The sequence below is a fragment of the Bactrocera neohumeralis genome, chromosome 4 (assembly GCF_024586455.1).
Source record: "Bactrocera neohumeralis isolate Rockhampton chromosome 4, APGP_CSIRO_Bneo_wtdbg2-racon-allhic-juicebox.fasta_v2, whole genome shotgun sequence".
NCBI lineage: Eukaryota > Metazoa > Arthropoda > Insecta > Diptera > Tephritidae > Bactrocera > Bactrocera neohumeralis.
The window spans coordinates 4249721-4271600 of record NC_065921.1 but is presented as its reverse complement, the minus strand read 5'-3'; the positions used below and the strand labels follow the sequence as shown (position 1 = coordinate 4271600).

Here is a 21880-nt window from a genome sequence, read left to right as displayed (position 1 = left end):
ACAGAATGCAATCAGCCTCTTGCGATTGTAAGTGCATTCTTTTTTTGAATGTAAACATTTAGCTGCAACAATAGAGGCGCCAAAGCCTTTTTGCGTCATGTCACTGCTTGACACACATTCCGGAAGGAAAATTCCAGTAAAAGCAAACAGTGATTCTTTAAACACACCAACAAAATGACTAGCAGCAGCGAAAGAATAAACAAACACGCACTCTATTGGGCTTCCGATTCACTATTGCATCAGACATTGTAAAAGTGCTTATTTCTCTATTAGGGAGCCAAATGGTCATACATTTTAGGCTGTCGAGCTGAAATAAACACTAATTCTATAATTTTGACCAAATATCAATAGAATCATTGACCATTCGAAAGGAAGATTTAGTAAAACGCATTGGTATTAATATTTTCTTATTCAATACGTACTATATACCGGAATCACCATTAAAATATATACATATGAAAAGCATTGCACTTACCCCAACATTAATTGACGTGCTGACATGCTGTGCAATACGATTTAGAAATTTTCTGAAAGATGAACGCCTTAGGATACGATTTGTATTTGTGGCCGCGTTGTTGTTGTTGCTCTCATTTCCACCGGAAACTGGTTTACCATTTACTATTTTTTGATCACTAACTTTGCCAACAGCATCTCTTTTTATACTGCCGCTCGCATTAGATTCGCGTGAGCCACTTACTACACCACCATTGCCATTTCCACCATTAGTGTCCTTACAAATGGCTTCGTAGCTGCTTAGTGAAACGATACTACCGGCGCGCCCACGTCCCCCACCAACACACGACGATATCGCAGAATTGCTTCCACCAGCACTACTCGCATTGTCGGCTGCCGAATTGGAAGTTTTGAATTTGCGCGACCACCGGAAGGGATTCCTTGGCATAGAGAAAGCTCGTCTTATTTTCTTGGCGGCATTATTGGCTGCGGTAGTTGGTTGAGATACAGGCACAATGATCACTTGCGGCGCTGCCGAAGCTTTTGGAAGTTGTACATGTTGGTGTTGCTGTTGTTGTTGCGCGTCATTTGTTATGTTGGAGTTTCTATTATCAGCGGGCACGTTCGTTGATGCAGGCGTAGCGCCCACTTTCCCAGGCGTTTCTTCTTTTGTAACCATCTTCGGTGTCAAATTATGAAAACTTTATGAGTTTCACATAAATGGCTTGCTTTTGTTAAAATTGCACTGCAAATGCGAACAGCATTCCAATTCGCGTATTTATTGGTTTTTTTTTTGTATTTAATTGACGATTTTCTATGAATATTATAATTTTTTGCTTTGTTTCGTACTTTTTTGTTTTCACGTTCTCTTCGTCACTACTTTGCTTTTTTCCACTTCCACCGACAAGTTGGGAACTTTCCGCTTCGCGATTTCTCCCCTCTTCTAGTTTCTATTTTTTCTTTTATATTTCGCCTTGCTGTGCAACACCCAAACTTCCTTTTATATGCAATTAACGATAGATTAAACACTTATAGAATCATTTATTGCATTTGGCTTTAGAAGTTTTCTAAAGCAAATGTTTTCACGATAATCTGCAAAACTTTTCTGCCCTCAATTCAATATTCAGCGATTAGGTTTTCGCCCATTTTTTAGTGTTCTCGTCAGTCGCGCACCGAAATCCACAATGAAAGCGAAATAAGTGTAACAAAAAGATTACAGCGCCGCCAAAGATTTTGCGGCGGCGTAAGTTGCCAGATTAATCTATACAATTAAGAGTTGCATTTTTGTTAAAGTTCAATGAATGAGTAGAAACTAACAATATTAGCTTTAATATATCCGATCGGCCTAAATATATTTTTGCTTTACTTAATTAAAAGCTATAATTAAAATGATTACCGCAACAAATTGAAAAATATATCAATAAGTCGTAAAAATAAAAAAATAAACATATTGAGAAGTAAGGTAACCCTGTTAAATTCTTATTAGATTACATATTGTAGTAGATTCAGTATAGGCAAATTCTGACGTGTTCTTAACAGTATTGTTTTTTAAGTTTTTACAATTTCTATTGATTATGAAACTCATGTTTAATACCCTGTAAGCCATTTATCGGCTAAATCACATGTGTGCTACAAGAGATATTTTAATTTTTCTATCAAATTTTTATCCTGAATTAAAATTTAAACAAAAACCAAAAACTATTTTGTATTTGTTTTCGTCTATTTCTTATGAAAAGGATTATGTGTTTGACAGGGTTTAAGTGATAATTTCCACGCAAATTCTTTCAATGTATTGGAATTTCGGTGCTTGTGTCTTGCTGGGTAGTTTCGACTAACTACTTTAGAAAACCGTTATAGTTTCCTGTATGTGACCGTTTTCAGAAAAATTTCATAATTAATAACCGTTAATATCAAATAAATTCCATTATGTTAAAGCTCTTTAGAGACAACAAACTTTTTGAATTTCTCAAAAAAATAAATAAATAAATAAATGATAAGCCGAAATCATATCCAGGAATGACAAACTAACTAACCCTATCTATTGGAAGATGTATTAAGATGTTATCTTAAGTATTTTCCCACGTAAAAAAGATGTGTCAAAATATAATATTTTTTAGTTATGCTTATATTCTCCAAAACAAAGATAACGTGCGCTAAGCGCTAGCCTTATAAAATCTTCTCACAATCTTGAATATACCTCATTCAGTCCGCAACTGCAAAGCGAAAAGCAGTGTTAATAGAAAGTGATTAAATACTTGTATTTCATTCAAAAGTAGAATTCGTTAATTTGAAAAAGTGATATTCGCAAGCACAAAGTGAGTTAATATTTTAGACATAATTTATTTGAAATATGTTCTTGTTTTTATGTTGGTGGCTCCTATTGACGTCTTAAGATAGTTTATTATGTGTTACGGTAAACAAACTGCAATTATGCAATGAAGCTTTTTTATCTCCATGATATCTTTATTGGAGGATTTAATTTAGTAATCACAATGAAATACAAATTGAAGATGTGTAATTATATATGTATGTACATAGGATAATTTTTATTTCATCTGATGTGTCTATACACTTACATGTGTATGTATGTATGTATGTACATACATATGTGTACAAATAGTTCATAAAGAACCCCTGTCCTAATTGCTATTTTTTTTATTCCGTTTCTACTACCTACCTCTTACTGAACCAATGTGATCTACATAAAATGGCTTGATCTAAGATCTGACCCCAAAAATTTAAGTAAACAAATATTTTTTGTCGCTTTGAACTGATTTTCGCAAAGCACAAAATAATTAATTTAATTGGGTGTCACGCACTGATTATCTCCGGATGCCAAAAAAATACCCGATTTTTCTAGTATAAGTATGTAGGTATGTTGTAATGTGATTAAGTTTCTTAGGCAAAAAGTAAATAAACTTATTAGCGTTTAAGTCAAAGACAACAGACTATGACTAGCCATTTTAAACTGGTTTTATTTCATTACAGAAAACAAAAATTAAACTCTGCTGATAAGAGTGCTCGTCGTAATGTTAAAATCCACTTCAAAACCAGATTAAACTGGATTAGCCAGAAAAGTACGCACTCGTTGAGACCCGGTCGACTTGTGTAGTCTGTCCGTCCACTTGTGCCGCTCCATTCGTCAAAATAATGATGTTTTTACAATTTTTTATTTATTTTTGAATCATGCTCAATATACAAAGCCTATTTTGCTGCAATAATTGATACTGATAACGGTCATCAGCCGAGATGGATAGAAATATATAGAAGAATATGTACATGCTATATAGGTACGAAGAGCAGATTGTGCCCGCGGTGTACTATAGCACGTTACCTAGCTTATTTTTGTTGGCAGATGTTGTTATTGGTATGTTTATATGTTTCAAAGTGTAATAGTAATTAACCGGATTGAAGTGGTTAGTCGCCAGTACATGAACTTTCACATAAATATTGCTCACACACATTTAGCTTGATTGCGTGCATGAAATGAGCAGTAAAGGCCTTGGCTGCGGATAATGATCTATTATTAAATATTTAAACAAAAATTGTATAACGAATTTGTTTTGAAAAGAACTCAACCAATTTTTTGAAATACCGCCTTCCGTTGCCATAAAACTCACTCTCCACCGTTAGATGGTGCGCAAACTAGTATATTAAGTCTGTAATAGAGTTTTCAATGCATATTCAAATATTCTGCTGTTCAAATTTCAATTGAAATAGCAAATTAATTTGCAGAGAATATATTAAGTCCTCCTTGCGTTAAATCAACATAAATACATTTATGGTTTTGCCGAAGTTGTTTGCTTAAAACACTAAAATCAAAGTGCTGAAAGTTAAATTGAAATGCGCAATTGACTCCCCAAAGATATAAACACCAGATAAATCTCATTATTGGAAAGCCTGGCAACCCATTCTATTGTTTATTATATTTTTAGTACGAAAAAAGAAATTTTAAGTGCTTCGGTCACAGTGAGTGTAAACAAATAAATACTTTTGTTTATATTAGTTACTGAAGGGGACAATGCATGAATAAAAGAGCAGTGGCTAAATACAATTGAATGCAATATTAAATGACAATGCACAAATTTCTAGTTGCTTTTCATACAGCTTTGCATGCACGAATATATAAATATACATAGATATACTATGTATGTATATAAAAATATAAATTCAAAAATAAAATGTTACTGCGAGTAGGCTTTAAATTCTTAAAATAGTAAAAAATATACATATGCATGTATGTATAGCCTTGTGTCCAGCTGGTATACATTACATTTACGTTGAGAACGGTCAGATTAATACATATGAATGTATTTAATTTGGAAAATATTTTAGTCAAAATTGTTTACTCGCACGTCGTGCTGTTAAGTGGAGAATTAATTCAATTGTGCAAATGACATCTTAAATCTACTATGTTCACGATTTACAGCATTCGCTTTGCGTACCTAAAAGAGACTCATATTCATATCTTATCTATGCATCAGATTATCTTATCAGGTGAATAAATACAAAATCACGAAATCCACAAAGGCAGACTAAATAGTAATTAACGAGTTTATATTACACAATAAATGATGCACATTTAACACACCAATGTTTACTTCATTTCAGTCGCTGTTTTCATTAATAAAAAACAATTGTTAAACGGTCATAAAAACATTAAGTCTGCCATTTTGCTATTACAAGCTCTTTATCATGGATGCTGCACAGACGAGTGCAACTGTGCCAGACGGCGGCCGGGGATGGGTTATTGTAGGCGCTGTTGCATTGATAAATGTAAGTAAACAATGTGTGCAATATAAATTTATGATAAATTTTCATTATTTCGCTTTTAGATGACAAATCAATATATACACTCTGTTTTCGGCTTGCTATTCGGTGCCAAATTAAAAAGTATGCAGGAGCAAACTTTCACGGCAGCATTAATTTTAAATTTAAGCAGTTTGACATTGAATTTTTCCGGTTTATTTATTGGACCGGCTATAAAAACCTTTAAGCAGCGTAATGTCGCGGCAGCTGGGATTTTGTTTGTTTCGCTTGGTTTGCTGCTTTGTGCATTCGCAACGGAAAGCTGGCATTTTATTATTGGCTACAGTTTATTTGTGAGTCAAAACTTAATATTTACTAAAAATAAATATTTTATTATTCCGAAATGTATCGTAGGTTGGTCTTGGACTCGGTTTAATAACACCATCCACATTTATGGCTATTAATTCGTATTTTAGCACAAAACGTGGACGCGCTGTGGGACTGTCTTTAGCTGGTTCTGGGGTAGGTCAGGTGACTGTACCGCATGTAGTACGCTTACTTCTAGATAACTATGGTTTTCGAGCCACTGTCTTTGCCATGTCACTATTTTCTCTAATTGGCGTAAGTTTGCTTGATATTTAGTGGTTTTTGATTTCTAACAAAATATATATTACAGCTAATTGGCGCTGCGTTGCTAAAACCACTAGCTCCTCCAATGAGGCACAATAATCGCCAACATGTGCGTCTATTGTTATCAACAGATGATGAGAAAAACAAAACAGCGCCACCACAGCTCAAAGTAAATGAAGTGGAAAACAATAAGTTGATGAACAAAGAACAGGCGAATGCAAATGTGAGTACATCTCTAGATCATTGCTGTAATAATGTGACCCAGCGATTGGTGCAAGCTATGGATTTAGAATTACTCAGAGATACGACCTTCTGGAGTATCATTGTTGGCATGGGCTTAGTGTACACATCCACCATACAGTTCACTATGTTGTTTCCGCATTTTTTGCAAGTTTGTTACAAAGTCCTTATCTTTATTTCTGTTCTTTAATCATCTATTTTTTTTTAGTATTCAGTTGGACTTTCGTCCTTCAATACAGCAACATGCATGTCTACGGTGGCTGGCGCCGATATTATATGTCGACTTTTATTGCCCTGCATCACTGACAAGTTAAAAATACCCTATCGTCTTGTATTCCTAATGGGAACGGTGGGTTTGCTTATTTCACGTGCAGGTATAGTGCTCGGTTTACTTCGTTAAATTGTAGAATAGCGAGTAACTTAACTTTCGATTTCACATTTAGCCCTAGCCGAATCCATGGACATGACCACCATCATTGTGATGTCAATTTTTACGGGCATGACCAAATCGGCCACGGTGCTGAACAATAATCTAACAATTTCCAGTCATTGTCGACCAGAAAAACTACCAGGTGGCTTGGGTTTGAATATGATCGCCAAAGGTGTGCTGGTTATTACAGTTGGCCAACTGCTTGGTTGGATACGTGATTACACACACTCTTACATACTGTGTTTGCATGCGCAAAATATTTTGCTGTTGATGGTTGTATTGGTTTGGGCTCCAGAGCTTCTTTGCCAATACCGGAAGAGTCAGAGAGCAAGAAAAGCAGCAGCAGCAGAAAGAGAAGAATACAACAAAATGAGCGCCTGCTGAACATCTAAAGTTGCGAAAGCACCGGGGATGGACACAGTATTACTTTTATGGTGTTATGAAAACCATTTTGAATTTAATACTTCATTACTATAAATGTATGTATGTACATATTTATATAAGTAAATTAATTAAGTTAAATTAACATTTATTGGAGATTAATGAAGTCTGCATTAACTGGACTTTATATGTGATATTTTACTTTATAAAATTATGCCAATGCCCGTAATTCATATAGTATGAATTGCAAGATATTTATAATTATTGTACATATAAGTATGCAAGACTATTTTATATACTTTTACTATAGTATTTTTTTAATTAAAAAATATTATTGAGACTTCGAAATTAAAAAAGAAATACATAAATATTGAATTTACAATTTTGTTTATGCTTGTTTACATTTGGCCATCTAGGGAAGTGGAGTTTGCAAACAAAATATTTCACGAAGTGTTAACAAATAATAAGACACATAATTTCGTATACGCAGAAAACACAATAAAACGTCATAGGCATTGTGCATAGAATACTAATTAGTAAAAAAAAGTCTACACTCCACGCAGCCGGTCAATGTGTGCTGCAATAATATGGACAAGTGGGACCACGCATAGTGTAATTGTTGTCGCAATGCATTTTGCAACAATATTTTGTACATTTTGTAATAAGATAAATGACACTATAAAATACAGAGGTTTCACGTAATCAATTGATTTTTATTATATTCAGTTTAAATCGGTACGCTGCAAGTAGCAGTTTAATTCAGAAGAAAAATGCAGAATTTCCAAACAATTAGTGTGATAGCATTTGTGGCGGTAAAATTGTTATTTTTATTTGACCGATAATGAGATTTATTAGCGAATATTTTATTTATTTAGTGCTTGCTACTTTTGCAACAACAAAGCTCACAAGCATTGCTGCATGACATTCTCGATATAGTCGATTTACAAAATGTGGACTTGAGAAACTATGAATACTTTCGAAATTTACCGTCGCAGAATCCAAAAACAGCTGGAAAGGCAAATCTCTTTCTAGAACATTTCCAGAAGAAGAAGGCCGTCTTGGATTATATAGAGCACTTATTTCTAGGCACATCGCCATTCACACAGAAGAGTGAGATACCGTTTAATCCACATTTTGGGCATGCATGGCGCCCATATTTCGAACGTCGCTATGGCAAACATGGTGTGAATTTAGTAGATATGTTAGGTCGTGGATATACATTGCAACAACTGAGGCAGCAAGGTGCAATCCCAAACGATTTTGGCACAACATATTACCCCACGCGCTAAATTAACACTATATAATACAAAACTAATACCTACTATAATTTACTTATTTATTTTAAACTAAGTATTATTGAAGTACAAAACTTTTTTATTACGAAATTGCGAAATGATGTTAAGTTTCATTTAAGTCTCTCATACGCGCCGTTTTTGCGTAGAAATATATAGCACATTGTTACCACGTATAAATGCATCGCCATACTTATTTTTGAGCTGCCCATTTACATATTCCTCCGTTTGATCGAGCGCAATATTCATGTAGCCATCCAAGCAAGCCAGAACACCTAAAATAAAGACCGGCAGCTGTATGAGACCACCAACCATTGGTGCAGGACAGGATTGTTTACTTACCACGGTAATCAACGCCGCTATTTAACTTAACCACCACAGGTCGCCCATGTATCTGATTAATGAATTGTGAGAGTGCTTCTTTGCGTGACATATTTATTTAAAACAATTTATTTTGCGGAATGATTTTCCTACAAAAAGCATGAACGAACAAAAACAATTTTGTGCAATTTTGTTATGGGCAGAATATACTATTCACCACGTTTAGTGTTGCCATATTTTGTAGAATGCATTTTAATTGCCGCCTTGCCAGGCTGTTTGAGATTTACGTTATTAAAAACATGTTCGAACATGATTCATTGCCTGTTCGAACCGAATTATAATGCTAATAAGAAAAAATCCTTGTACAATTTATTTAATGGAAAACACAGTTTTTTTTTTAGGTATAAGCTATATAAAAATATACAACCGTTTGTTTGCGTGGTGGATTTTGTCAAATTGTTATACAAATAAGACATTTGTATCAGTGAATTGTATTAAAATTAGTCCTCTAGTGACTGGTTTGAATTTAACGAAGCACTTCTGTTTGCGAGTTACTCTTGGTCAACATTTTAAATTAACGAGTTCCTTAGCAAAGGGAATTTTGCGTCGAAAAAAGTAGTCAGCGTGGTTATTAATTTTAAGGTGGACTAATAAGTTTATATCATAAGTTTATTTGTGTGTGATTAAAAATCATAACAAAATTAAATCGGAACAAACTTTTGACATTAAAATAAATTAATATTATTGTTAAGAACTAAATATCTACGGGTATTTGTCTAAGTCTCTTGACTGTTGACAGCGATATTGACTAATGTATGCCTTCCAGAGGTGTGTAAGTTTTGTATTGGTATAAATCCGGACCGCCATAGCCATAAAGTAGTTTGCCTCGTCCGTTCTCGTCATAGTAAGGATAGCGATATTTGGGACTGTAATGTAAAGAATTTATTTATTAAATAATTTCCAAAACACTTTGCATTTTTTACTGAAATTTCTTACCGTTCAAAGTATTGGAAGTTCGGAGCGCGCGGTTGCACAGTGGCGGAGCCAAATTGGCAAGTACAAACTATGAAAAACAGCAGCTAAATAATAGAAAAGAAAGTAAATGGAAGGGACACATTTTCAAAATTAAGTGTTAAAAGTATTGTAATTATATGTTTGAAGATTAACTCATTTGATAACTCATTTGCTGACTCTAAACCACTTCAATTGCGAATTTTATGACATTAGTATATGGTAGTTCATTTACATACATATGTACACATATGTTTGTGTGTGTGTCTTTATGTATGTATACATAGTCTCCGTTATAGGAGTTATGTTTTCGAAACTCTAAAAACCAAAATTAAAGTGCAGTAAACCGTAGGAAGGTGAAGTGGTTGAATATAAGAGAAAAATCGGGAAAAATATTCATGTGCAGCGTATACTTATATGTATGTATATTTTGCTATAATTTTCAATGCTCATTTCGAAATGGTGTAATTTCACATACATATCATTCATGCTCACTTTGCATCATAAATAACAGAAATACAGTTGTGACCATACAAATAGGAGTGCGTTACTTCTGCAGTTTTAATTATGTATGTATGTATAGAGATGTTGTATTTTCATTACACAAACATATGTATGTATGCATATGGTTTTAAAACTGTTTGGAATGTTGAAACCAATAACTTGGCGGTAGGGAGAGAGTCATTCCAGAAATACTAGTTGAATTCCTCACATACAAATTTTTTTAAATTAAAGTTTGCTTTTGTAGAAATTTGTTCGTATTTCTTTTAAGTTCGTATGGGCAAATCAGATCCATTCGTATCAGGCAAGGTAAACTTTAAGACCTAAAAATAAAACTTTTTTTAATGTCTAGAATCAGAATTTGAGCAAAAAAACAGAAACACAACCAAATTGTTTTATGATCACTGTTATTGTCATATCTGTATGTATGCATAAAAAACTCTTAATGCCTCTAACCAAAGACTCTGGGGATAATTGTGAGTTATAGTGAAGAGCTGGGCTTTGACTTTCCCTAATTTTTTTTAATGCTTTCCCGAAGTTTGAATATAATAAATCCCATCTTTTAATGTACCTTAATACTATTGAAGTTCCATGAAACTGAGAGCTGTACCTATTTTTATGCCCTCAACCGTATGCATAAATACATTTATGTGCACTTTGCGCTGGCCTAAAAAACTGTCAACCACCTAAGCTTGCGACTGCCTTTTAGTGGTTTTAAAATAATTCGTGATTCGGCACTTAATGTCGGCTTTACATGGAGCACCTTCGAGGCGTATCAGAAAATTGGAGAAGCGCAAAGCTTCACTTTGGCTTTTCTCTAACAATTGAAATTCCAAACACATCGTAAAGCAACGCCTCAAACAAAAACAGTTTTCGAAAGTGACAATTGGCAGTGGAGGCCACAGCACGTACCGCGGCGAACTCATAGTTTGCTCACTTACTAACTCTGTTTGGCTGTGGTTGGTTGGTAAGCGTATAGACGGCGGTGCACTGCCGTGCTGCTGCGTTTCGCTATGGCTATGCCATTTTAAAGTGTGCGCTTACAAACAAGCTCGGTAAGTATGTGCTTTCGGATGTAGAAATTATGTCAAAAATGAAAACACAGCAGTCCGAGTAAAAGGCGCGAGATTTTCAATGATTTCGTATTAAAAACACATTAAACTATGTTATGCGTGCGCGTTATGTTATGCCTATGCTATGCAACAAATAGACAGATCGCTGACCTACATAACGACCGCCTCTTTCGCATCGAGCATTTTGCAAACGCACCCGCTTACGCCCATTTTAGGGCTAATTGCAGCACTTCACACTTACGTGCAACAAAATTGCCACCAATTTCGCCATTTCTGCTAATTTTCTTTAACGATTTCGAAAATTATGCGCCACTTCCGCTTTGTTCGGTGTAATTTCGTTCTTTTCACACGCTTGGTTTCTTCGCGGCCGCAACTCGCTTTGCTGGTTTGGCAGTGTCTTCCTGCACGTCAGGTTGGTTACTAAATTTGTCGCTGTCGCTATGTTGGTTAGTAGTATGAGCCAAGAAGCTAACTGGTTGATTATGCGAAGCTTATTTGGTTTGAAAAGAGATGCATGGAAAATGCGTAGAAAATAAAGAGAAGGTTAAGGTGAGAGCGCAACTCACTAAATGGCTCTTTAAAAGCTACGCACAAGTGTCAGTTTTCAGCGATCAGCTGTACTTGAAATCTTGACTTTTTATTTTGCTGAACTTTAAGTTGGATATTAATGGGCCTTTGGCTTTAGTGGGCTATTATATTATATACATATGTAATTTATGAGATCTCGTATTCCATAAGATTGTCACTTCAACTACTTAAGGGGGGAGCCTGCTTTAGAAGCTTCAAAAAATCGATCTTTAAAAATAATCTAAGAATATGTCTCCAAAGTTTTAGATGGGAATTCGAAATATTTTCGGAGCTAGAAAGGAAATAGTGACCGAGTGTCTAGCAGATATATTAGCGCTTGGGCAGAAAGCGAAAACTTTGACGCGCGATTTCTCGGTTTTTCATTTTTACGATTTTTCTTAATTGGCTGGCAAAATTACAAAAAAAGTATTCAACCAATCGTATAAAACCAAAGCTTATTAGATTCAGTATCTTATTACCTCCTCTGTGAACCTAAAAAGTTCTTGAAAACAAAATTCTAAACTATTTTTTTAGTAAATTGAAGTTACGTTTTTTGGTGAAAAATTTAACTTTTTTTTCAAATCTAAAAAAAACTTTGATTTTCGCGTTTTTTTCGGGTTTTTTTAGGTTCACATAGAAAAAGGACTAATTAAAATTAATTATCCATTTGATCTTTTTGTTTCAGACAAAAATTGCGACCTACATTTTGCCCGCCAATTGGACACTTCAATTGCGCGGTGGTGCACAAAAGTAGATGAAAGTGGGCTGTATTTCGATATTTTAAATTTTAAAAAATGTGTTTTGTAAGTTTAAATATGCAATAAAATGATGTAAAAATTTCATTATATTTGCTTGTTTTTTTCTATCCTAAAAAAAATCACGAAAAACTGCCTTTTTTAGGCCTCCTAAAGCAGGCTCCCCCCTTAAGGTGGGCTAATAATGCATTAATGAGACTCCGTTCTTAATTTGCTGAAACATAATAAATCAGACTTGACTTTTCTCTAACAATTGGAATTCCAGTTGACCCTGTTCTCAAGACACGAGAAATATTCTAAAAAAATATTAAAACATGGTAGATTTGAAGGTGTATGGCGAAAGGTATATGGCGAAAGTTAACCTCAAAAGTAATGTTTAAGCCCACTGCAAAGTCCCACTGCTTTAATATAAATATGCAAGAGATCTTACTGACAACACAAGACACAATAGCAACAAGTAAAGCTATCAAGTAAATCTTCAGCAGCTTTTCCTCTAACATTTTGTGATCAGCAGCTTGAGAGAAATGAAAGTGAAAGTGCGACTCTCTTGCGTTCAGAAAGTATGAGTATTGCGCAAATGGCCATGGCCCGAAATCAGGAGTGCTCACTCCCATACATCTTTTCACTTACACCGAGGTCATGTTATGAATTTTGCAATCAAGTGAATATGAATGTAAAATGATCTTCATCGATATGTATGTAAGTATATCAACAAAGAGCGAGATTGATAGAGTCAACTGCAAACTAGGGAATTTCAAATATGCCATTAATCGGCAACGTGCAGAAAATCAGGTTTTTACATCGAAGCCCTTCTCTGTAATGAGGCCAGCAAGAGACTCCAAACATAAGGCATGAGGCGTGTATTGAAGCATGAAAATAAAAGCAACAAAAGTAGTGCCTATGCCAGTGGTGGTAGAAATGTAAGAGAGTGGAAGATGTTGGTATTTTAGTGTGTTGAAAATCGTATAAAAAGATTACATGCATCCACTGCCATGTATTACGCAATCGACAAAGCAAAGTGACCAGATTCAGGCGATATTTGTTTATTTTATTGAAATATTTGCTTGCTGCATGCTTGGTGACAACATTAGTGCTAGACTTGTGTGTCTGAAGGTAAATAGACTCCGGTTTATGTTTGAAAATAGAGAGATGGCAGAAAAATGTGGCTTTCTTCCCAAGCAAGCGCGACGTTTACCGTATATACTGCTATTGAAGTACAAATTCAATACAGACTTTGTTTTAAAAGCGAAAAAATATATACATACATATATTTGTTTTGGATAACCGGATGAGTTTCTTGCAAATAACTTATAGTCATAAAAGTCATAGTTTGAGTCATAAAAGAAATGTGTTGGATGAATGATTTAAGAAAAAATGTTTGGAGCACCACCAATTGATGAAACATGGAATCATCATTTCACTTTAAAGACCAATGGATGGTCATGTGTAGTGGACTGCTCGCGATGTTAGCTGGCAAAGTTAAGATTTCTACATTTTGGGGTGTATAATGAAAAGTATGAAATATTAGGTTTAACTTCAATTATTTAGAGAGATAATACTACTCGAAAGAGTATCATATACTGATCAAAAATGACCAGGACTGAAAAAATTTCACATATTTTAGTACACATCTTTATTATCTCCTTAAAATAAGATCCGTGGCTGAGATGACCTTCAGTGCCTTTGATTTTTTCGGTTTCGGCTTATTTTTGGAACCCAGCAAATGGCGTGTAGTTGGTCAGTTTAGCCGTCATATTCACAACTCTCGGCTCGTCAGTAGTAATAATGCGTTCGATGAAGAGGGTTCACAGCTACTTTGTTCATCTCTCTTGCGATCTCTACTCATCATAGTTTTTGACAGAGATTCAGATCAATTGGTACGAGCATTAACTCGCTTTATAGCCAAAATATTAACCAAAACATATTGAGTATATCCATAAGAGGCCTTCTGCTAACTCTATGACGCCAAAACGACGATTTTCAAACACTGTTTCTTTAACTTTTTCGATGTTACCGCTATTAACAGAGGTGGATGAACGTGGAGGTGGATTACTTTACGACCTCCACCGAATAGTTTCTGACACTCAAATAATTGTGTTTGTGACAAAATAAATTTTTTGAAAGACCTCTGTATGAACGATTCTGTGACCTTCATTCTATTGGAAACACAAAATTTCAAGCAAACTGGTTGTTCAATTTCTTTTCATGGGAAAAAGGAAAATTATCTTTTGGATACGATTTGCACGCGAAGTTTTAATGGACTAGTCCGGGTAATTTTTGATCAGATGATATTTTAGAATACAAATACGAAAAAACTTTTGGTATAAGCAGAGTTATTCTAAACAAGTGATTGCATAAAATGTTTTAGGTCTACAAAGTCAAGGCCGTCCTAAAAGTTTTTTAAATTTATTCATAACTAAATAAATAAAAATATTAAAATTTTTTTATTTCAAGTAATTTTGATAATCAGACTTGTGCCACAGCTTGCAGCTTATACAGCAATGTAAAGCGCTCATCAAAAGCGCGCTGCTTGCCGTTTTCAATTTGAAAAACTTTACAGCTTGTCAGATATCACAACAACACAAATATTTATACAACAAGTGCTTATGTGCGCTGTCAGGGTTTCCATTAGACTCAAGTAAATACCAGGCGAGGACGCACGTTGCTCATCAGCGGGTCAAAACCTAAAGTGTAGCAAGTCAGCGTCTAAGCCCTTGATGCTATTGTAGACGCATGTAGCTGTCTACTAACGTCTTTTTATGCGCCTGCTCGGCTGAACTTGAAAATAGATGCTTATGCATGCATATACATACATATGAAACTTTAGAGCTATAACAACAACAATAAAATGCCGTTTTATTCGTTAATAAAAATTTTGAGTAAAATAAAAATATGATTTGAGTTTCAGCCAGATTTTAAGAGCTTAGTAGGAACTGATCAACGACTAAATGCTTCCTAATGAGAATCTGTTTCTCTTGGTCAGTATTAGTGTTGTTATAAGTCAGTGAGTAAGTTCACAGAAGCTATGACTTTCTTTTAAAATAGTCATTGGAGAGCGCACAAGCGTTTCAGCTCATCAGCTAAATGTGTAAATAAGCCAAGTAAATATTGAAACAAGTTTGGCTTTACGGCTAAAATACAAATTGCCGCGCTCATAATTGGTCTGCGCATGTGTAACAGGTGCATTGCCGCGGCTTACCTCAAGTCGAGCTTTACAAAAGATATTCACTGAGCAATATTTATACCCTTGTAGACATTGGCGTTTTCTTTGAAAAAATCTCTGAAAACAATATCTTTTCTTTCTTTTTTTTTGTGCGCCGATCAGTATATGAAATTAATTTCTTCAATATTTCCTTCAATGTGTTAAGTAACCACAATGTCTGTTGGGTATAAAACAAAATACTCTTAACACATGCAATTATGTATGCGCGGATGTGTGTGTATTGTATAGACATTATCTTCTCACTTTTCGCTCAAAATTCGATTTTCGCACAAATATGCCACAAGCGTTGTTTCTTATTCAATCTTCATAAGCACATAGCTACATATTCGTACATATCTACCGCTCCACTCTTACATATGAGCGCAAATGTTTGCTGAAGTCGAAGTTGGTTGAATGCATTGCTTATTAGTTGGTGATTGGTGTTAGCAGAGACGGGAGTTTTGACAGATCAAATTGCGAAAAGTGCTTTAACTTTTTTAATTGTTTTTTGTTTTTTTTTGTGTGAATTATAATTGAGTTGAAATGTCAATAAATTGGTGCAACTATGTGTTTGTAAGTTGTGTTGTTGGTTTTCTTACTTACTTGTGATAGTGAATTTGGCTTTGTGATCGTTACTAATATAAGAACTAAAGGCATTCGAACATTAATTAAATGGCAAACAAAAGACTTAAGCGACAAACTGGATTTTTGTGTTGTTTTACTTACCCACAAGGAGATGTTTTTGGTTTTTATGAATTGAGTAACATCTAACCAACTATTCCAGCGAAGAGTTCGATGATTCTAAATTAAAGCATTTTTTTTATTCAAATTAATCGTCTGTCTTTTAAAAAGCTTACCTTTCGGTTAAGTGATAAATCGTTCAAAATGGTGTATACATGTATGGTCCACCGCTGTGACTGATACTCTTTGTGGTTACGAAAAGTGGTGGAAACGTGTGAAATTGGATTTGAGTTCATAAATTTACTGTTACTAATACTCCCTAGGAGTACATAAGCAATATAATTTGCCAGTTAAAGATTTGAAAATCCCTAATTTACTAAAAGAAGATATTGAAACGAAATTTTGACCATAAATTATTCCACAGTTCGATTGTGTTATAACTTGGTGACATTGGACAACTATTTTCCATTCCATGAGGAGTTGCCTAATTTTTCATCTATTTCTCTCTATACAAGAAAAAAAGATATGGGAAAGAGTGCTCAGGCAAAGCTCTGTGGTTTAACCAGGAAAATTTCAAAATCTATTATAATTGTTTATTGTAACTATATTCATGCGGTTTGCCAAGAAAAAGCGTAATTTGATTATTATTCCACTGTTCCAATATATTGGGTAGTCGAAAAAGTCTTTTCGTATTTCTAATTAAACTTTTTTTTATATTTATTATGAACTTTAATGAATCAATCATGTACCATTTCGGTCGACTTTTTGCCATTTTGCCGCTAGAGACATTATTCCATCAGTGTAAAACTTTTCTGATTTCTCGGCGAAAAACTGCGACAAGTAATTTTCACAGGCTTTTCTTGAAGCCAACTTTACTCCATTAAGGGAGTTCTGCATTGACCGAAACAAATGGTAATTCGATGGTGCACGGTTAGTTCTATATGGTGGATGCATCCAAGCCAAGCTTTCACAGTTTTTGCCGATTCATCAAAGAGCACTGTTCCTTGCTCAGCTCTGGCCGTTTTTTTACGATTGCTTGCTTCAATTTCATCAGTTCTTGACAGTAAAATGTAGAATCAATCGTTCGATCAGACTGGAGCAGCTCATAGTGGATGATTCCTTTCCAATCTCACCAAACCCTCAGCATAACTTTTCGAGGCGTCAATCCTGGCTTTGCGACTTTGAACCACTTTTCGTCTCCTGTTACCATTCGCTTCAGAAATGGTTCGATTTCATTTCGTTTCAGCAAAGAATCGCAGATGTTAGTTCGGTCCATTAAATTTTTCACAGACAATTCATGTGGTACCCAAACATCGAGATTCTTTTTGTAACCCGCCCTTTTAAAGGGTTCAAAACCGTTTGATGATGAATGCTAAGTTCCTTAGCGAAGTCATGGCTGCTTATGTGACGGTCTTGGTCAATTTTTTCCTTAATTTTATTAACTTTTTCAACGATAGGTCGACCAAAGCGAGGTGCATCTTTCACGTCGAAATTTCCAGAACGGAAGCGAGGGAACCATTGTTGTGTTACACGAATTGATACTGCATCGTCTCCGTAAACTTCACAAATTTCATTGGTGGCTTGCGTGGCGTTCTTCCCTTTTTTATACAAAAATTCCGAATTTCTTCATTTATTTTCACTCATTTTTGAACAGCTGTAATTTTTTTTGGTTAAATGAAGCTTAAAATCTCACCTTTCCAACACAATATGGTATGACACAATGTGATTGGTAGCACTGGAGATAGACGACTGCAACGACATGTATTGGCAAAATACGAAAAGACTTTTTCGACTTCCCAATAGTTATGAAAAGGAAGATTTTTTTCCATCACATGTGATTTCCGCACGAATACAGTTATACTACTGATTTAGTTAAAGAGTTTTTATAAGAATTGAGAATATGATTAAATATGTAATACACACATGTGTAAGTAATAAGACAATATCTACAAGCAGTCTTATGTTCTATTGTTGAAGTAAAAAGTTACTCATACGCCACCGGCTTTGGCTACGATTACAACTGTTGCAGATAAACATATTTTCATATTTCTTAATGCAAATCTTTATTATTATTAATCCAATTATAAATAAACTAGTTAAAGACTTCAGCCAGGTTTGCTCCCCCTATATATAGATAATATGATAATATCACTATTTTTCAGGTTACCTTCCTAATAGTCCTTACCACCTTGTCTCAAAGTGAAGCCTCCGTAGTTCGTCTATTAACGGAGACGCTGCAGAACAATGTGGCTGGTGAACCCATAACGCATGTGCGCACCGAATGGGATTTTGACCCGGAAGTAAGCCAGAAACGACGCGCGCTCTTCTATGAGGTTCGAATTATTTACTAATCAGCTATAATCGGTGTACTAATATATGCTTCTATGTGTCTTTTCACAGACCCACGGCTATCGGGCGGCCAAATTTATTGAACGAATCGGCTTGGGAATCGATGGACACGAAGAGGAACGTCGGGCAGAACAACGGGCGCGTGATGTCGGGCGCCTTAATGGCGAACATAATATCAACTTTCCACCAGAACCGCAGCCGCAATACGCATAAGTGAGGATGATTCGGAAATTATGTCTCTAATATAGAAATTTAGTATTAAATAGCAGTTCGTTAATCATTAAGACAAATAAAAAGTGAAGAAGTCAGTAAATCCAAGCTGCAAGTGCCATTCGCATGTGGCTGAATGCACGAAATCATTGAGACTTACGCACATACTTACACACATGTATACATGCATAAACACATGCATGCGCCCACAACCAATTGCTGAGAGGGGGCTGTGGTATGTGGGGCATTGTCATCATTTTAATTTGCAGCGATTAATTTTCAATTGTGCTTCTGCATGTTGTTGTTGTTGTCGTTGATGATGTTGTTGGCATTACATATAATGTGCTTCACAAGGATTTGCATAATTTGTCATTGGCGGTGGATAAATAGCAAAATAGCTCCGAGGCAAGCACGGCGAGAGGCGGGAGGCGGGAGGCCTGCGCTGCAGCGGAGATGATTAAAATCTCGTACGCATTTAATAAACGTTATTAGCGCATTGTTAAGCTCATTCCCCAGTCGATGTTGAAACGGCTGTTATTGTTGTTTTTGTTTTTGTTGTTGTTGCAGCAGTTGGTTGCCAGCTACAGTCGCGCTGCACAAGCACTCAGCGCGTAGTTACATTATTTGCTTTGCTCTTCTTTTGGTTGACTGATTGTTCTCTCGCAAGCGCACAAGTGCACACAAACACACACATACATATACGCACATACACAGCCATACAATTGCATGCTCGTCCACAGTGATGTGCAAATAAATTCCGACTTTTATTGTTGGCATTTGCCTGTTGAGTGCGCGGGGGAGGGGGGTCGGCTTTGCATTACGGCAAAGTAACGCAAAGTAACGGTACCTACAATTGCTGTAATTACATTTCGCTGTAAACAATGCACTTCATAATTTCATAATACGGCGCATAATTTGAGCCAATTTTCTACTTACATAATCAGGACATTCGCCGAAGCACACGTGGAGCGGTGGGTGAGCGGTGAGTAATGTGCATCGGCTTACGACCAAGAGTAGTGTGCTTATTCGCAGTGCAAGTTATGCGCCGCTTTTGTTGCATATTTTTAGGCAGCAATGCAATGCGTTGATCGTCATAATGAGCAGTATTTGCATTTGCCGACGTTTGTATGGCGAAATGCCGATTTTCCTACACGAAAGAAGGTCTCTCAGGCATTTGTAGCTGCTAGTTTGAGTATAAACTATTTTTTGAGCATCTTTTGAAGAGGAAATTTATTTAATAAATAAATAAAGTAAATATACATTTACATAATTTAATGCGGGGAGGGACCACTATGGCTCAGAAATTTTTAACAATGGGCGTGACCATACCTTCTACTAGCTTAATGTACAGATTTCCTACGCCAATTATACTATTATAACCAAATTCACTAATGGCAGATATTTTTGCATCTCTACCCAACCTGCCAAAACGGGAAAACTCACATTATGTAAACCCGCCTTCTTTCCATATAACGATTTCGTTAAAAACTACTAAAAGTAAATTTTGGACTAGAGATAGTACAAAAGGGCTTTACACGAACCGGTATCAAAGTTATACCAGAATAAAACTTTGCAAAAGGTGCCCTCCAGTGCATATGGCTGATTTTTTATCGAACATATCGGTCAATCTGTAAGGCCTACTATTGAAATTCGGTTAGTATATATAACTTGTGCAAAAAGGTCAAACTCAGTTCAATTTTTCTCAAAGCACTTCCTCGCATACCATATATAAAGTTTTCGAACATCCTTGCCTCAAATGGATAAAATCAAGGTTATATTGGTCTAGTTTAAAATAAAGTATTGCCAACACCTGAAGGTATTTCCCCGGCTGTGATCCTGGCAAGTTGCAGGAATATAAAATGTTTGGTTACATTCGCACTATTATCTTCTTCTATGAATTGATGCAACACAAATTGGTTAGAGTTTTAGTTATGAAGAGCTTCGCCTAAATATCAGTTTGGTTTCCTGTGACTACTCACTTTTGTAAATTATTCTCGAAACTTATATTATCTAAGTAACTTAAGGGCAACCAGGCCGAGGTTAGTAGCAGGTGTAGCTAAAATATAATTAACCGTTTGCATGCTGTCATTGGCTTACAAAGATATATAGTATCAACGGCTGACCAGATTCGCCATGCGCCAAATCTTGAAAAAGACCCGTGAAAAGTGAATCGACACGCACCACCTCTTCGTCGATTTCAAAGCTGATTTTAACAGCATGGAAATGAGCTGCCTTTAGGTCGCTATGTCTGAATTTGGAAAAACTATTACGGTTGTGCATACAGACGTTGAGCTATACCAAAACCTCCATCAGGATCGGGAAGGACCTCTCCGAGCAGTTTTATACCAAACAAAGTGCGATTTGTTCAATCTACTCTTGGAGAAAATAATTCGAGCTGCAGAGCTTAGTCGAGCAGGCACAATTTTCTATAAGAGTGTACAGCTGCTGGCGTACGCCGATGATATTGACATCATTGGGCTCAACACCCGCGCTGTTAGTTCTGCTTTCTCCAGACTGGACAAGGAAGCAAAGCAAATGGGTCTGGCAGTGAACGAGGGCAAGACGATATATGTATGTATGTCGTGTCAATAAACAAACAGTCGTGGCACTCTCGACTAGGCTCCCACGTCACTGTTGACAGTCGTAACTTGAAGTCGTAGATAATTTCGTTTATCTTGGAATTAGTATTAACACCAACAACTACTTCGGACTGAGTAGGCGATTGAGAAGTAAATTCCTCTCTCGAAGAGGATAGTCCCTCATTACTCCTTTTCTGCTATATGATGCAGAGGTATGGACAATGACAACGTCTTATGAGTTTTTGAGAGAAAAGTTCTGCAGAAGATTTATAGTCCTTTGCGCTTTTGTCACGGCGAACGTCGCATTCGATGGAACAAGAGCTGTATGAGATATACGACGACATTGATATAGTTCAGCGAATTAAAAGACAGCGGCTATGCTGGCTAGGTCATGTTGTCCGAATGGACGAAAACACTCCAGCTTTCAAAGTATCCGATGCAATACCCGCCGGGTGA

General features: G+C 35.8%; 6 protein-coding genes across 14 annotated transcripts in view; 3 read left to right on the top strand and 3 right to left on the bottom strand.

Annotated features, from left to right (window-relative positions):
* Positions 1 to 1626, bottom strand: part of LOC126757631 (ubiquitin carboxyl-terminal hydrolase 43) — a 32391-nt gene extending 30765 nt beyond the window's left edge. For all 3 annotated transcript variants that reach the window (XM_050471686.1, XM_050471687.1, XM_050471688.1), the window contains exon 1: positions 476 to 1626. In XM_050471686.1, coding sequence (XP_050327643.1) covers positions 476 to 1132 — 657 coding nt within the window. In that variant the 5' untranslated portion in view covers positions 1133 to 1626. The remainder of the gene's footprint in view (positions 1 to 475) is intronic.
* Positions 1627 to 2669: 1043 nt separating this feature from the next.
* Positions 2670 to 7585, top strand: LOC126755499 (monocarboxylate transporter 13). Of its 7 annotated transcripts, none has more exons than XM_050468109.1 (7): positions 2670 to 2768; positions 5065 to 5229; positions 5289 to 5555; positions 5617 to 5823; positions 5879 to 6223; positions 6281 to 6446; positions 6516 to 7585. In XM_050468109.1, exons 2-7 carry the CDS (start codon positions 5149 to 5151, stop codon positions 6884 to 6886), a joined length of 1437 nt encoding a protein of 478 aa, XP_050324066.1. In that variant the 5' UTR covers positions 2670 to 2768; positions 5065 to 5148; the 3' UTR covers positions 6887 to 7585. The 7 variants fall into 7 exon arrangements, with proteins under 7 accessions (XP_050324066.1, XP_050324067.1, XP_050324069.1 ...); XM_050468110.1 differs by lacking the exon at positions 2670 to 2768 and adding an exon at positions 4358 to 4422; XM_050468112.1 differs by lacking the exon at positions 2670 to 2768 and adding an exon at positions 4404 to 4422 and having other exon boundaries at positions 5140 to 5229.
* Positions 7586 to 7602: 17 nt separating this feature from the next.
* On the top strand, positions 7603 to 8268 carry LOC126755500 (uncharacterized). Its single transcript, XM_050468114.1, has 2 exons — positions 7603 to 7695; positions 7759 to 8268. Exons 1-2 carry the CDS (start codon positions 7654 to 7656, stop codon positions 8170 to 8172), a joined length of 456 nt encoding a protein of 151 aa, XP_050324071.1. The 5' UTR covers positions 7603 to 7653; the 3' UTR covers positions 8173 to 8268.
* Positions 8199 to 8707, bottom strand: LOC126755502 (U6 snRNA-associated Sm-like protein LSm6). Its single transcript, XM_050468115.1, has 2 exons — positions 8518 to 8707; positions 8199 to 8450 (listed from the first exon to the last, which is right to left on the bottom strand). Exons 1-2 carry the CDS (start codon positions 8606 to 8608, stop codon positions 8302 to 8304), a joined length of 240 nt encoding a protein of 79 aa, XP_050324072.1. The 5' UTR covers positions 8609 to 8707; the 3' UTR covers positions 8199 to 8301.
* Positions 8708 to 9147: 440 nt separating this feature from the next.
* Positions 9148 to 11498, bottom strand: LOC126755314 (uncharacterized). Its single transcript, XM_050467787.1, has 3 exons — positions 11323 to 11498; positions 9493 to 9575; positions 9148 to 9422 (listed from the first exon to the last, which is right to left on the bottom strand). The coding sequence occupies exons 1-3, from the start codon at positions 11350 to 11352 to the stop codon at positions 9305 to 9307; spliced, it is 231 nt and encodes a 76-aa protein (XP_050323744.1). The 5' UTR covers positions 11353 to 11498; the 3' UTR covers positions 9148 to 9304.
* Positions 11499 to 13254: 1756 nt separating this feature from the next.
* Positions 13255 to 18893, top strand: LOC126757488 (uncharacterized). Its single transcript, XM_050471427.1, has 3 exons — positions 13255 to 13323; positions 18449 to 18619; positions 18687 to 18893. Exons 1-3 carry the CDS (start codon positions 13255 to 13257, stop codon positions 18846 to 18848), a joined length of 402 nt encoding a protein of 133 aa, XP_050327384.1. The 3' UTR covers positions 18849 to 18893.
* Positions 18894 to 21880: the final 2987 nt, after the last annotated feature.